Raw genomic sequence first — 14,769 nt, forward strand, 5'->3', positions numbered from 1 at the left:
ACGTGTGCTTCATGTTGCTGCTGTTGCTCTTCTCCTCCAGATGTTCCCGTAAACACGAGTGTGAGCGCCACCTGCAGCCCAACCACTGGCTCTGGAGCTTCCAGCCGACCAATCAGTGCGTGGCGGTGCAGAGCGTGACGCCGGCCAATCAGAGCAGAGACGAGCAGACGCAGGTGAGATGCAGCGAGCGCCGGTCCAGATCCGTCCGTCCTCTGAGCTCTTTATTGACCTGTTGCCATGGTGATACTGATGGTGGATTATTTTACTTTCCTTCAACTTTTATTTTGAATGAAACAGAACAAACAGACGTGTCCAGACTACGTTAGATATGAGTCCGTATCTGTCTCAGTGGTTAAATAAACTAAATACTGAAGTATCAATAAAGTAGAGTTAGTAGTTCTGATGAGAAAACCTTAGAGACAAACCGTCCTCTGATCTTAACCCGTTTGTCACAGACACAGATGTTGACGCTCAGGTTATTTACTGTGGACGTCTGTCTCTGAGAAGTCTGAATAAATGGACCAGAGAGGACCACGTCCATGATGTCTCCCTCCAGGACCAGAGTTGTGTCTCAGTTTGTTCCTGGTTCTGAACCAACACTAACCATGTCCCCGTCTCCTAGGTAACGCTGTCAGTCGTCCAGCTCCCTGCCCTCGCGGAGGCGGAGTCTCTGTCCTGCGTCTTCGGGCTCCTCCCGCCTTGTCCTGCCATCGTCACGGGAACCAGCATCACCTGTCAGTCACCGGCGCCCCAGCTCCTCCCGGCCACGCCCACAGGAAGTGGTGAGTTAGACCCCTGAGTCTCCGCTGGGTCTCGGTCTCTGACCTCCTGCTGAGTGACCCCTCTACCTTCACGCCTGCAGATCACGTCGTCCTCCCCGTGTCGCTGATGTTCGGTCACGTGACCGTCGCCACGGGCAACATGACCTTCTACGACTGTGGAGCCGTGAGTCGACTGAACCAGAGTTCACAGTAAGACCCCCAGTAAAATAAATAGAGTAACATGGAGAAGGTGTTCCTGCACTGATGGATGAGGAGTAGAGGTGGTGGTGGTAACCATGGTAACCTCTACTAATCAGCTCCTAATACATCAACGTGAGGTGAGGGACAGAAACATGGAGGTAGAAGAACAAGATGAACCAAGATGGAGTCAATGTGGACAGAGACGATGGAGACGTGGAGACATCTGGGTCGTCTTCTAAGACTCATTCAGGACTGGAGGAGGACACTTCTACTTCTACTTCCTCTCTCTTCCAACTCCTCCTCTTTCTTCTTCTTCTGTTCTATTTCCAGCAGATGTGATGCTCCTCATCAGCAGAACCATGATTTCTTTTAAGTTTTTACTTTCTTCAGAATTTTCTACATTTCTGCAAAAACATGAAACCTAACCCTAACCCATTTCATTAAAGTGAGCCAATATTACATATCATGTCCTCCTTGTGTCCAGTATCTGCTGTGACCTCCTTGTCACTAAATGTTTCTGGTAACAGCTGATCAGGGGTCTACAGCAGCTTGGAGGAATTTTAGCCCATTCCTCAGAACAGAACCACTTCAGTTCTGAGATGTTGGTGGGTTTCCTCACATCAACTGCTTGCTTCAGGTCCTTCCACAACATTTCTATTGGATTAAGGTCAGGACTTTGACTTGGCCGTTCCTAAACATTCATCTTGTTCTTCTTTAACCGTTCTTTTGTAGAACCACTTGTGTTCTTGGTTCTCGTTGTCTTGCTGCATGACCCAGTTTCTCTTCACATTCAGCTCATGGACAGATGTCCTGACGTTTTCTTTTAGAGTTCACTGGTAGAATTCAGAACTCATTGGTCCATCAATGAGGACAAGCCGTCCTGGTCCAGATGTAGCAGAACAGGCCCAAACCAGGACATTAGCACCCCCATGTTTGATGGAGGGATGAGGTTCTGATGCTGGAATGATGCAGTGTTGGTTCATCTCTCTGATTCAACCAGTGTAATATTTCTGTGTCGACGTTTTGAGTCGTTTTTATGAAGAAATGTAGAAAAATGTGAAGAACGTGAAAACGTTTGGCAGCTTTGATCATTTGATTTAGTTTCCATGGAAACAATTAATCATTGATCAGGTTAAAGACATGATGGTGATGGTGATGAAGATGATGGTGATGATGATGATGATGATGGTGTGTTCCAGGTGTCTGGCCTGTGTCAACAGTCTGTGGAGGTGTAGCTGGTGTCCTCTGGATCAACTCTGCACCCACAACCACAGCTGTCCCAACCAACACATCATCCTCAACCAGAGAGTGAGACAACCTGTCTGTCGCTATGTCCCTATGTGTCTATGTCTCTGTGTCTCTCTGTCTGTCTCTATGGCCCTCTGTCTCACCTTGTCTCTTCCTTGTCTTCAGGAGTCTCCTGGTCCCTCTTCCTGTCCTCTGGTCTTCACCCTGCAGAGTTCTGCCTTAGTGCCGATGGGCTTGAGCACCACCGTGGTGCTGCAGGGACGAAACCTGGACGTCTACACGGTGAGACATGTCCACCTGTTGACTGTCGACTCATTCTGGTCTGAGCTCGGTTTAAACCGCGCCGTCTCTCTGCAGGACGAGGCTCCTTATGTTTGTGTGGTTGAGATCGAAGGCGTCCAGTTTAACCTGACGGCTGAGGAGACGCCACAGGACGACGGCACACACACCTTCACCTGCAGCCCTCACCAGGTAACACACACACCAGGTAACACACACACCAGGTAACACACACACCTTCACCTGCAGCCCTCACCAGGTAACACACACACCAGGTAACACACACACCAGGTAACACACACACACCTGTGGTGAAATCATCTGATTGCGTCTGTGTGTGTGTAGTTCCAGTACGCCGTCAGTCAGCTCCAGTATTCAGCTCCTGTCTACCTGCGGAAAGGAAAGCGACGCATCGACACCTTACCTGGACTCAGACGTAAGAACCTCACCTGTGTGTGTGTTCTGTACATGTACCTTTGTGAGGACAGTATCAGGGTTTGAGGTTTGACGCCATTTGTCTCTCGCTCACATTCAGTCCAGCTGTACGACTGCTCAGCCGGCCAATCGGATTGCTCACAGTGCAGGGCGGTGCCTAGAGAATACGGCTGCGTGTGGTGTCCAGGTAGCCCCGCCCCCAACTGTGTTTACAACCAGTCATGCTCCGGTGTACCTGCGGACACCTGCCCACCTCCTCAGATCACAAAGGTGAGTCTCACGGTCCTCCCTGTCTGTCTGTCCCCAAGATGTCCCGCTACCATGGAAACAATCTACCTGTCTGTCCGCCTGCCCGTCTCCAGGTGCAGCCCCTCTCTGGACCTCTGGAGGGCGGAGTCCTGGTGACGATCACCGGGTCTAACCTGGGCATGAGGTACCAGGATGTGGAGGGCGGAGTCACAGTGGCAGGTGTTCAGTGTCTGCCTCAGCCTGAAGGATACCAGATCTCCACCAGGTAACGATCAGTCGGCCCGTACCTGGCTACCGACGTCCTAGTCACCTGTCTGACATCCAGGTGTGTTCATGTGTGTCAGGGTTGTGTGTGAGCTGCAGCCCAGTGAGACGCAGACGCAGGGACCCGTCCTGATCACCGTGGGAACAACCCCACCGGGGAGGTCAACGCAGATGTTCACCTATCAGGTAAGACCAGAAGACACAGGTAGACCACGTTCATCAGGGTCAAAGCAGAGTAACCTCAACAACCTCAGCCTGGGATGCTCCCAGAGGGTTAGGGGTTCGATGTCCAGTACGTGGACCACACGCTGAAGTGTCCACGAGCAAAACGCTGAAAGTTGAAGCATCATCAGTCTCTGAACCGTCTGACCAAGTACAGTCCAAATACCTGGATGTGTTCTTGCCCCGCCCACATCAGGAGGTAACTTGGTGCAAGCAGGTATCCCAGAATGCCCTCCTGTTACAGAATGAGCGTCCTCCAGAGTAGTTCTGGTTCTGAAGTCGCTGGAGCGTCTCCAACCAGACGGACATGAACAGATCTCTTCTCACCTCTTTGAGGGAAACACAACAGTGATCTGTGCAGTGTCTGAATAGATGGGCCGTCCCTCAGCCTCCTCGGCCTATAGCAGCGTAACTGAGGGATGGTTCAGAGTCACATGTGACTTAAGCTTTACCAAAAAGAAACGGTAAAGCTCAACCTTATAATTAAAGAATTAAAGGTGCTGAACTGATGAATGGCTGCCACCTAGTGGTTACTGGTGGTATCACTAGTCTGTCATTAAAAGGAATGAACCCTTAAATGTGGCTTCAGGTCCAGGTTTTAGACGACAGTCGTTCTAACTCTGATCTGATCTGTGTTCAGGATCCTCAGCTCCTGGATCTGGTTCCCAATAAAGGTCCGATCTCTGGAGGAACCCGGCTGACTATCAGAGGACGGCAGCTGTTGACTGGACAGACGTCTGACCTGAGCGCCTTCCTGGGCCGTCAGCCCTGCCACATGTGAGTACCGACCCAGCAGCACCGCCGATTCTAAACCGATGGGAATGAACTGAAACCAGTTTTCTTCTCGTCTCCTTGCTGCTCTCAGTGTGGAGGAGGTGAATGGAACCCGTCTGGTGTGCCAGACTGGTTCCAGTAATCGGACCGGTGAAGTTCCAGTCAGGGTTTTGTTTGGGAAAGCTGAGCGGACTGTCCCAAACGTCACCTTCCATTACCTCGACGACCCCGTCATCACCGACGCCACGCCTGCCGAGAGCTTCTACGCGTAAGGACCAATCACCAACAATCAGTCATCGATGTAACCGAACGCTCCTAATTAGGTGTTGACTTCCTGTCCTCAGAGGTGGGCGTGTCATCATGGTGACGGGCAGGAACCTGGACGTGGTGCAGCAGCCAATCATATCGGTGTGGGTGGAGCCTGTGGAGGTCCAGAGGGTGAAACGCAAGAGACGATTGGCTCTCCTCACCGCCAAGCAGCAGCTGGTCTTCAACAGCACCATGACAACGGTGAGATGAACCGACCAATCAGAGACAACTGTGTGCTTCATACTGAGGTTACTTCAACCTGTCTCTACCGTCTCTTCATCTTGTCAGGTGTCCGAGCGTTGTTCTGTCAGGACGTCCTCTGAAATGACCTGCTTGACCCCAAAAGTGAACCCAGAGGTCAAAGTTAAAGGCGTCTGGTTTCAGCTCGATAACGTCAGAGTCCACTACGAGAGCGTCAAGGTACCTGTCGGTCCGTCTACCTGTCTGTAGCTCTACCTGTGAGACCAGAATATCACAGAGGCCTCGTTCAGGACTCACATTCACACCCGTCCTGAGGAATCTGATCACAAGTGACCAGTTTAAAGTCCAGGTGTGAACCCTGATCTGGTCTCTAGAGTCCAGGTTAAACAGGTCCAGGTGTGAACACTGATCTGGTCTCTAGAGTCCAGGTTAAGCAGGTCCAGGTGTGAACACTGATCTGGTCTCTAGAGTCCAGGTTAAGCAGGTCCAGGTGTGAACACCGATCTGGTCTCTAGTGTCCAGGTTAAACAGGTCCAGGTGTGAACACCGATCTGGTCTCTAGTGTCCAGGTTAAACAGGTCCAGGTGTGAACACCGATCTGGTCTCTAGAGTCCAGGTTAAACAGGTCCAGGTGTGAACACCGATCTGGTCTCTAGAGTCCAGGTTAAGCAGGTCCAGGTGTGAACACTGATCTGGTCTCTAGAGTCCAGGTTAAGCAGGTCCAGGTGTGAACACCGATCTGGTCTCTAGAGTCCAGGTTAAGCAGGTCCAGGTGTGAACACTGATCTGGTCTCTAGAGTCCAGGTTAAGCAGGTCCAGGTGTGAACACCGATCTGGTCTCTAGAGTCCAGGTTAAGCAGGTCCAGGTGTGAACACTGATCTGGTCTCTAGAGTCCAGGTTAAACAGGTGATGATGAACAGGTGAGACCAGGTGAGGTCAGATTGATCAGGGTGGATATTAATGGAAGGTCTGAACGGGGCTTGTTGCTCTATTTGTAAACTGACCTGACTCAGTTGTCTTCAGAGTGTATGGTACCAACCTGTCTGTCTTTCTACCTGTCTGTCTCTCTACCTGTCTGTCTTTCTACCTGTCTGCTCCTCAGGGTAGAAGCTTCTCTTATTATCCAGACCCACACTTAGATCCTCTGAACAAAGAAGCTCCAGGGTCTCCGTATCATTTCAAACCCGGGGGAGTGATCGCTGTGGAGGTATGGCACTGAACACACAGAGAGGTCCTAGATTCAAACATCATCTGATCCCGTCTGTTCTGATGGTGTCCCTCAGGGCAAGGACCTGACCACCGCCATGACCAGAGAGGAAGTGAAGGCTTGGCTCGGCGACCAGGCGTGTGACGTGAAAACTCTGGACAGCACTCACCTGTACTGTGAACCGCCAGAGGTTCAGCCAAGGAGTGTGGACGACAGCAACGACCTGCCCAGCCTCAGGGTACGTAGCCCGTCAGGATCTGGATGTATGAGTCAGTCTGGACCAGTCTGACACAGTCTGATACCTGTCACATGGTCCTACATGGTCCTCTACCTCCATCTAGTGGTTTAATGGTGGTACTACAGATAATAAACACAATACAGTCATGTTGTAGTGACAGTTAGCTTAGCATTGATATGTAGCATGCCTTGGTGACTGGTTTCTCTGGGGAGTTCCATGTGTGAACAACATGGAGGAAATCTCCATCTTCTTCTGGATTGTATAATGATCACAATGGTAGAACGTGATGATGTCCAGGAGAAATAAAATGTCCAAATGTTAAAAACCCAACGTGGAACACTTTGGGTTCTTTGGTTCTCCACATGGGCCTGGTTCCGGTGCTCCTGTCCCTAGTTCTGTCCAGGCGACCGAGGACGTTTATTTACTCACCGAGTGTCTCTCTCTGTGCACCTGTCTGTCTCTCAGGTCGTCATGGGGAACCTGGAGAAGGACCTGGGATTGGTTCAGTACGACACTGACTCTCTGCTGTCTCCCGTCCCATTGGCTGCTCAGATCAGTTTGGGGGCGGGAGCAGCTGTCATCATCCTGTCAGTGCTGGTCGTCATCCTCATGTACAGGTAGGCACCTGTCTGTCTGTCTGACTACCTGTCTGTCTGTCTGTCTGACCACCTGTCCACCTGTCTGTCTGTCTGTCTGTCTGACTGTCTGTCTGTCTGTCTGTCTGACCACCTGTCTGTCTGTCTGTCTGTCTGTCTGTCTGTCCACCTGTCTGTCTGTCTGTCTGTCTGTCTGTCTGTCTGACCACCTGTCTGTCTGTCTGTCTGTCTGTCTGACCACCTGTCTGTCTGTCTGTCTGTCTGTCTGACTGTCTGACTGTCTGTCTGTCTGTCTGTCTGTCTGTCTGACTGTCTGACTGTCTGTCTGTCTGTCTGTCTGTCCACCTGTCCACCTGTCCACCTGTCTGTCTGCTGCACAGACTCATTTATCTGAAGCTTTTCTCTGGTTTTAATGTTTTCACTTGAATTCAAAGGTGTTGTTATAACGTTGAGTTTTCTTGTGTTCTGTGTTCAGGAGGAAGAGTAAACAAGCTCTCAGAGACTATAAGAAGGTTCTGCTGCAGCTCGAGACTCTGGAGATCAACGTAGGAGATCAGTGCCGCAAAGAGTTCACCGGTAAATTTAACTCACCGTGAATAAACTCTCCTCCAGATCAGCGTGGTCATGACTGAAAGGAAACTTTAGTCTGAAACGTTTCCTTTTCTTCAACTGTAGACCTGATGACAGAGATGATGGATCTGAGCAGCGATGTCGGGGGACCAGGAGTCCCCCTGCTGGACTACAAGACGTATGCAGAGAGAGTCTTCTTCCCCGGCCAGCAGACGGCGCCACTGAGTCGCCAGCTGGACCTGCCGGAGTCCAGGAGGCAGACCGTGGAGCAGGGCCTCCAGCAACTCAACAACCTGCTCAACAACAGACTCTTCCTCACTCGGGTGGGTGGTGGTGGTTCAGGTGGATCAGGTGGCTCAGGTGGATCAGGTGGATCAGGTGGATCAGGTGGTTCAGATGGATCTGGTGGTTCAGGTGGATCAGGTGGATCAGGTGGATCAGGTGGTTCAGATGGATCTGGTGGTTCAGGTGGATCAGGTGGATCAGGTGGCTCAGGTGGATCAGGTGGTTCAGATGGTTCAGGTGGATCAGGTGGTCCAGGTGGATCTGGTGGTTCAGGTGGTTCAGGTGGATCAGGTGGTCCAGGTGGATCTGGTGGTTCAGGTGGAGCAGGTGGTTCAGGTGGATCTGGTGGTTCAGGTGGTTCAGGTGGTTCAGGTGGATCTGGTGGTTCAGGTGGTTCAGGTGGATCAGGTGACCCTTCAGATCCAGAGGTGTTTACTGTCTGTGTGTCTCCCTCAGTTCATCCACACCCTGGAGGCCCAGCAGGGTTTCTCTCAGAGAGACCGGGGTTACGTTGCCAGTCTGCTCACCATGGCTCTGCACGACAAGCTGGAGTACTTCACCGAGGTCATGAAGTGTCTTCTGCAGGACCTGGTCCAACAGTACGTCGCCAAAAACCCCAAACTCATGCTGCGCCGGTATGTAAACCAAACAGGTCTCAGGTACCTGTCTCAATGTCTGTCTGTCTCTCTGCCTGGTTGGCTGTCTGTCTGTCTGACGTCTCCTCCTGTCTGTCTGACGTCTCCTCCTGTCTGTCTGATGTCTCCTCCTGTCTGTCTGACGTCTCCTCCTGTCTGTCTGTCTGTCTGATGTCTCCTCCTGTCTGTCTTCCAGGACAGAGACGGTCGTTGAGAAGATGTTGACCAACTGGATGTCGATTTGCCTCTACTCCTTCCTCAAGGTAACCGTCTGTCTCTCTGTACCTGTGTCTCTGCCTGTCTGCTTCCGTCTCACAGCCTGTCTCACCATCAGCTGTCTGTCTGTCCGTCTTTCAGGAGGTGGCGGGGGAGCCTCTCTACATGCTCTACCGGGCCATAAAGTATCAGGTGGACAAAGGGCCGGTGGACGCCGTGACGGGAAAAGCCAAACGGACGCTCAACGACAGTCACCTGCTGCGAGAGGACATTGATTACTGCGCTATGGTAACCATGGCAACGCAAAGGATGGCAGGAACTCCTCCTCCTGTCTCTCTGCCTGTACCTGTCTCACCTCTTTGTCCTGGTCTCTCTCAGAGCCTGTCTCACCTGTCCTTGTCTCTCTCACTCAGACTCTGACGGTGTTGGTGAAGAATGGCGTCGAGGTTCAGCCGTGTCCCGTTAAGGTGCTCGACACCGACACCATCACACAGGTACGTACCTGTCTACCTGCCTCCAACCTACCTGTCTGTCTACCTGTCTGTCTCACCTACGTACCTGTCTACCTGCCTCCAACCTACCTGTCTGTCTACCTGTCTGTCTCACCTACGTACCTGTCTACCTGCCTCCAACCTACCTGTCTGTCTGTCTACCTGTCTGTCTCACCTACATACCTGTCTACCTGCCTCTAACCTGTCTGTCTGTCTACCTGTCTGTGTGCAGGTGAAGGATAAGATCTTGGATCAGGTCTACAGAGGTGCTCCGTTCTCTCAGAGACCATCAGCAGACAGCCTGGATCTTGGTACACACCTGTCTTACCTGTCTCACCTGTCTCACCTGTCTGTGGTTTGACTGACAGCTCACGTTGTGTCTCTACTTGTTGACAGAGTGGCGTTCAGGTCAGGCCGGTCACCTGACCCTGTCTGATGATGATGTCACGGCGGTGGTTCAGGGACGCTGGAAGCGCCTCAACACGCTGCAGCACTACAAGGTAACAACCGTCGACCAATCACAGCGCACCTCCACCTCCTCTGCTCCTCCCCCCTCCTCGTTCTCCACCTCCTTGTTTACGTCTCGGTTCTCCTCCTCCTCCTCTTCAGGTCCCAGACGGAGCAACGGTTGCTCTGATTCCTCGTTCTCAGAGTTCAGGAGGAGTCAACCAGGTTTTCCAGACCGGAGAGAGTAAGAACGATTGAGCCCACATAGAACAACAACTAGAACCCTTTAGAACGTCATTAACATCTGTGTTTGCCATAGAAACCCCCATGCTGGAGGGTGAGGAGGAGGAGGGTCTACGTCTGTGGCACCTGGTGAAGAGCAGTGAAGATCCAGAGATCCCAAAACACAGGAAGAGCAGCATGAGGGAGCGAGAGAGGGCCAAGGCCATACCTGAGATCTACCTGACCAGGCTGCTGTCCATGAAGGTAACACTGACACTTCCTGTCTGTGTCCTACCTACGTCCCACCTGTCCTGTCTCACCTGTCTGTGTCTCACCTGTCTGTCTCTCCACAGGGGACGCTACAGAAGTTTGTGGACGACGTCTTCGTGGCGATCCTCAGTACGAAGCGTCCTCCTCCGATCGCCGTTCGCTTCTTCTTTGATTTTCTGGACGACATGGCAGAAAAACACGAGATCGACGACCCAGAGACCGTCCACATCTGGAAGACCAACAGGTGAGACACACACCTGGTAGACCTGTCACATGACAGGAAGGTCACCGCTCTCTCTCTGACCTGTCCGTCTCTCTCCAGTCTCCCTCTCAGGTTCTGGGTCAACATCCTGAAGAACCCTCAGTTTGTGTTGGACGTCCAGGTGACAGACAGCATCGACGCCGTCCTGTCTGTCATCGCTCAGACCTTCATCGACTCCTGCACCACGTCTGAGCACAAAGTGGGACGGGTACGGCCTGTCTGTCTCTCTGTCCTCTCTCTGTCTGTCTGTATGTCTGCCTGTCTGTCTCTCTGTCCCCTGTCTGTCTCTCTCTGTCTGTCCTCTCTGTCTCTCTGTCTGTCTGCCTGTCTGTCTCTCTGTCCCCTGTCTGTCTCTCTCTGTCTGTCCTCTCTGTCTCTCTGTCTCTGTCTGTCTCTCTGTCTCTCTCTCTGTCTGTCTCTCTCTCTGTCTGTCTGTCTGTCTGTCTCTCTCTCTGTCTCTCTGTCTGTCTCTCTGTCTCTCTCTCTGTCTGTCTGTCTGTCTGTCTGTCTGTCTGTCTCTGTCTGTCTGTCTGTCTCTCTCTCTGTCTCTCTGTCTGTCTGTCTCTCTGTCTGTCTCTCTGTCTCTCTCTCTGTCTCTCTGTCTGTCTGTCTCTCTGTCTGTCTCTCTGTCTCTCTCTCTGTCTCTCTGTCTCTCTGCTGTTGTGTGACCTCCTGACCTCATGGGATCTTTTCGTCCAATCAGGACTCTCCTGTCAACAAGCTGCTCTACGCCAGAGAGATCCCCCGATACAAACAGCTGGTGGAGAGGTGAGACAGCTCTTCTGTTACCGTAGAAACGCTCTCAGCTGTACAGTTACCATAGAAACACTGACTGTGTGCTGTGTGCAGGTACTACAGTGACATCCACAGCGCGGCGTCAGGCTGTTACCAGGAGATGAACTCTACTCTGACTGAACTGTCTGGGGTCAGTCAACAAAACTGGTCATGAGTCAGGACAGGAGACACCAGCAGGGACGTCATCTAACCACCTGTCTCTCTGTCTCTTTGTCTCTGTCTCTGTCTCTGTCTGTCTCTGTCTCTGTCTCTCTCTCTGCAGAGTTTTGCCTCAGAGATGAACACTCTTGTTGCGCTCCATGAACTCTACAAATACATCAACAAATATTACGACCAGGTAATTTGTAGTTTTTAATAAACTTTATTTATTGATTGAGAGCAGTGACGAACACAGTGTCTCACTACTAGCTCCATGATGTGGAACCACAACAGCATCACATTGGATATATGCTACACAACACTAGCATCACAAAAAGAGATGTTTACTAAATTTAGAGTATGAGTAACTGTTAGAAGTCTCCATGGTGTGGGCTAGCTAAAAGCAGCTAGCAGTGCAGATATGCTAGTCATTAATACAGAAGCATTGTAGCTAGCTCTGTATCAATAGTTTTATTTCTTCAGTACTCGTCTAAAAACTAAACGACTCTGTGTACCTGTCTGTCAGATCATCATGTCTCTGGAGGAGGACAGTTCTGGTCAGAAGATGCAGTTAGCCTATCGGCTGCAGCAGGTCGCCGCCCTGGTGGAGAACAAGGTCACTGACCTCTGATCCTGACCTCTGACCTGCAGATGGACTGAAGCGGTGGAAACGATTGGACGGCTGTGACGCTGTGTCTTCCTGTGTGTGTGTGTGTGTGTGTGTTTTTATAGTCGGACTCAGGAGGTTTTTCAGATTCCTTCACAGCAGCAGAGTAACGTTCGCTAGCATCGAGCTAACGTTAAAATAACACGAAACAAACAGACTGTGGTGGAGAACGACAATCTAACCAATCAGATCAGGGAACATCGCTGTCACCTGCTGCCTTGCACTACATTTCCCAGAGTTCCCTGCTGTTCTGCTGTCTGTGAGTTAAAAAAGCACAATTTAAATAGTTTCTACTCTGATCACGTGTTGACAGACGTGCTGTTTTGTATGTTTTGCCTTTTCTACTGAAACCAGCTGCTCTGACTCTGGAGATGCCAATAACACGCAATAAGAGAATCGGGATCAGGGAGCGTTTAAACCAGGTTTCAGTGTGACTCTGGTTTCTGCAGCAGCAGAAGGGTGAGGTTCTCTTCAGGCCCTGGCCCGGTTCTTCCTCCTGACCGGGTCCAGTCCAGAAACCAGAGTCACACCGAACATTTAAAACGTTAAAGTCGAACCTGCTGAAACAGAAGCTGATCAAAACAATCAGAACCCTGGAGGAGCTGAGGAGTGAGAGTGTGTGTTAGCTAGTCACTAACTTATTGTGTGTACATACTGTGAGTCCTATTTATACTTATTTATCCCGGCTGTGCCTTCACTCCTGCAGCTAGGTGGCGCTGTCTGCTCGGACAGAAGCCTTATTGATCGTGTGTCCCAGTGTCTCATGGGAAGATAAATTTGAATGTTGTTAACTTTTATTGAACCAGGGAAGAAACAACAAGAGCAGAGCTAATAACCGCGACAAACCGCTAGCATCACATTAAACATAAGCTACAAACCGCTAGCATCACATCAAACTTATGCTACAAACTGTTAGCATCACATTAAACATATGCTACAAACTGTTAGCATCACATTAAACTTATGCTACAAACTGTTAGCATCACATCAGACATATGCTACAAACTGTTAGCATCACATTAAACATAAGCTACAAACTGTTAGCATCACATCAAACATATGCTACAAACTGTTAGCATGACATCACACATATGCTACAAACCGTTAGCATCTCATCAAACATATGCTACAAACTGTTAGCATCACATCACGCATATGCTACAAACCGCGAGAATCACATCAAACTTATGCTACAAACTGTTAGCATCACATCAAACATAAGCTACAAACTGTTAGCATCACATCAAACATATGCTACAAACTGTTAGCATCACAACAGACATATGCTACAAACTGTTAGCATCACATCAAACATATGCTACAAACTGTTAGCATCACAACAGACATATGCTACAAACTGTTAGCATCACATCAGACATATGCTACAAACCGCTAGAACCACAAAGAATCAAAACGTGATAGTTTGTAGGTTACCGTTGGTGTTGGCTAGCTAAAAGCAGCTAGCATTGCAGATATGCTAGCTTTTTCTGTCCCTCACAATAAAAATAAAAATTTTATCAGAACTTTTGAGAATTGTAGAGAGACCGTCAGAACAGCTGCATTTTTAAAATTACTACTGGATGGGCTATAAACAGTTAGCATAATCCCAGATATGCTATGCTAGCTGTTTTCTGCTGGTATAATGTGTAACATTATACACTGTACATAATATCAGGTGTGCTAGCTGCATGCTAGCTCTGACATCAGAAATGTGGCGGCTCTTTGGTTTAATCTCATATAAACAGTGTTATTGTGATAAATGACGCCACCGTAGCTAAACGATGCTAACGTTGGCGCGTCCATTGTGAGGTTTCACTGGTTCGTTCAGAGTTTACAGAGCGACACGTCGCATGAATCAGACTGAACCAAACGACGCCAACGTTGAGCCGATGTGACACGTTCCATCCTCTCAGGAAGCAGCATCCGTTTCCTGTCAGGATGTTTTAACCGCAGCGGCCATTTTGTTTTAGCTGCGATGAACAACAATCAGACGACGGACTCTGACGCTGGAAACTGAACCAGGTTTTGCTGAATGCTCTTCCTGCCGTCTGCTCACAGCTTCCAGACTTTTCTTCTTCTTCTTCTTCTTCTAATATTTCTCTGAACGTCTTTCCTCTGTGTTTTTGCCTTGTGTGTTTTTTGAGCCTGTGTTTGACCCGTAGTTGTAGTTCTTTGGTCAGAATAAACTTCTGCATGCGTGTGATGATGAATGAAACTTTAAGGTGCTTCTTCAGAGTATCTTTCTCTCTTTTTTATTTCTAAGATGAGGGGCGGGGCTTAAACTCTGATGATGATGAGTATGTCACCTGATCTCTGATTGTTTTGTTTTTTTTTCTACAAGGGAATTAAAACGTTTAAGGGTTTGTGTAAAATAACTCCAGGATCAGTTGTAATGAAGCTCAGACTGATTTTCTACTGACTGTGTACAGTTTGCTAACATTGTGTAAATGTGTCTGTAAATACTTGTCTGCAAATGATGATGATGATGACGATGACGACGATGATGAAGGCGAGTCAGTCTGAAATGGAAATGTGCTTTTTATTGTGAAAAGGCAGGAGGCCAAACACAATTTGTATCATGTAAAAATAAATTTCTAATTTTAACAGGTTTCTGTTTGTGACGTGTCGTCGTTTTACAGCGACAGACTGAGAACATTAGACGTGTTTATTAATCATATGTAAGAGAAATGACCTGGTCTGGGTCTGGTTTAGTGGACTCGACACAGACACTGAAATGTCCCATTATCATAACAGACAGTGAACTAACCATTAGTAGAAAATCTGTT

At 49.6% G+C, this 14,769-nt stretch overlaps 1 protein-coding gene across 2 annotated transcripts in view; it reads left to right on the forward strand.

The window, feature by feature from the left end:
* Positions 1-14,591, forward strand: part of plxnb3 (plexin B3) — a 179,449-nt gene extending 164,858 nt beyond the window's left edge. For both annotated transcript variants that reach the window (XM_084554015.1, XM_084554016.1), the window contains exons 8-40: positions 41-173; positions 623-782; positions 863-971; positions 2,162-2,270; positions 2,376-2,492; positions 2,568-2,681; positions 2,835-2,925; positions 3,025-3,194; positions 3,287-3,438; positions 3,518-3,623; positions 4,300-4,436; positions 4,525-4,701; positions 4,778-4,943; positions 5,031-5,162; positions 6,047-6,151; positions 6,228-6,389; positions 6,855-7,006; positions 7,461-7,561; positions 7,661-7,878; positions 8,297-8,475; positions 8,672-8,738; positions 8,833-8,979; positions 9,105-9,185; positions 9,415-9,493; positions 9,579-9,682; positions 9,792-9,873; positions 9,949-10,115; positions 10,205-10,365; positions 10,444-10,591; positions 11,087-11,151; positions 11,233-11,308; positions 11,441-11,515; positions 11,843-14,591. In XM_084554015.1, coding sequence (XP_084410141.1) covers positions 41-173; positions 623-782; positions 863-971; positions 2,162-2,270; positions 2,376-2,492; positions 2,568-2,681; positions 2,835-2,925; positions 3,025-3,194; positions 3,287-3,438; positions 3,518-3,623; positions 4,300-4,436; positions 4,525-4,701; positions 4,778-4,943; positions 5,031-5,162; positions 6,047-6,151; positions 6,228-6,389; positions 6,855-7,006; positions 7,461-7,561; positions 7,661-7,878; positions 8,297-8,475; positions 8,672-8,738; positions 8,833-8,979; positions 9,105-9,185; positions 9,415-9,493; positions 9,579-9,682; positions 9,792-9,873; positions 9,949-10,115; positions 10,205-10,365; positions 10,444-10,591; positions 11,087-11,151; positions 11,233-11,308; positions 11,441-11,515; positions 11,843-11,947 — 4,147 coding nt within the window. In that variant the 3' untranslated portion in view covers positions 11,948-14,591. The remainder of the gene's footprint in view (positions 1-40; positions 174-622; positions 783-862; positions 972-2,161; positions 2,271-2,375; positions 2,493-2,567; positions 2,682-2,834; positions 2,926-3,024; positions 3,195-3,286; positions 3,439-3,517; positions 3,624-4,299; positions 4,437-4,524; positions 4,702-4,777; positions 4,944-5,030; positions 5,163-6,046; positions 6,152-6,227; positions 6,390-6,854; positions 7,007-7,460; positions 7,562-7,660; positions 7,879-8,296; positions 8,476-8,671; positions 8,739-8,832; positions 8,980-9,104; positions 9,186-9,414; positions 9,494-9,578; positions 9,683-9,791; positions 9,874-9,948; positions 10,116-10,204; positions 10,366-10,443; positions 10,592-11,086; positions 11,152-11,232; positions 11,309-11,440; positions 11,516-11,842) is intronic.
* The last annotated feature ends 178 nt before the right edge of the window (positions 14,592-14,769 follow it).

This window comes from Chelon labrosus (assembly GCF_963514085.1).
Source record: "Chelon labrosus genome assembly, chromosome: 10".
NCBI lineage: Eukaryota > Metazoa > Chordata > Actinopteri > Mugiliformes > Mugilidae > Chelon > Chelon labrosus.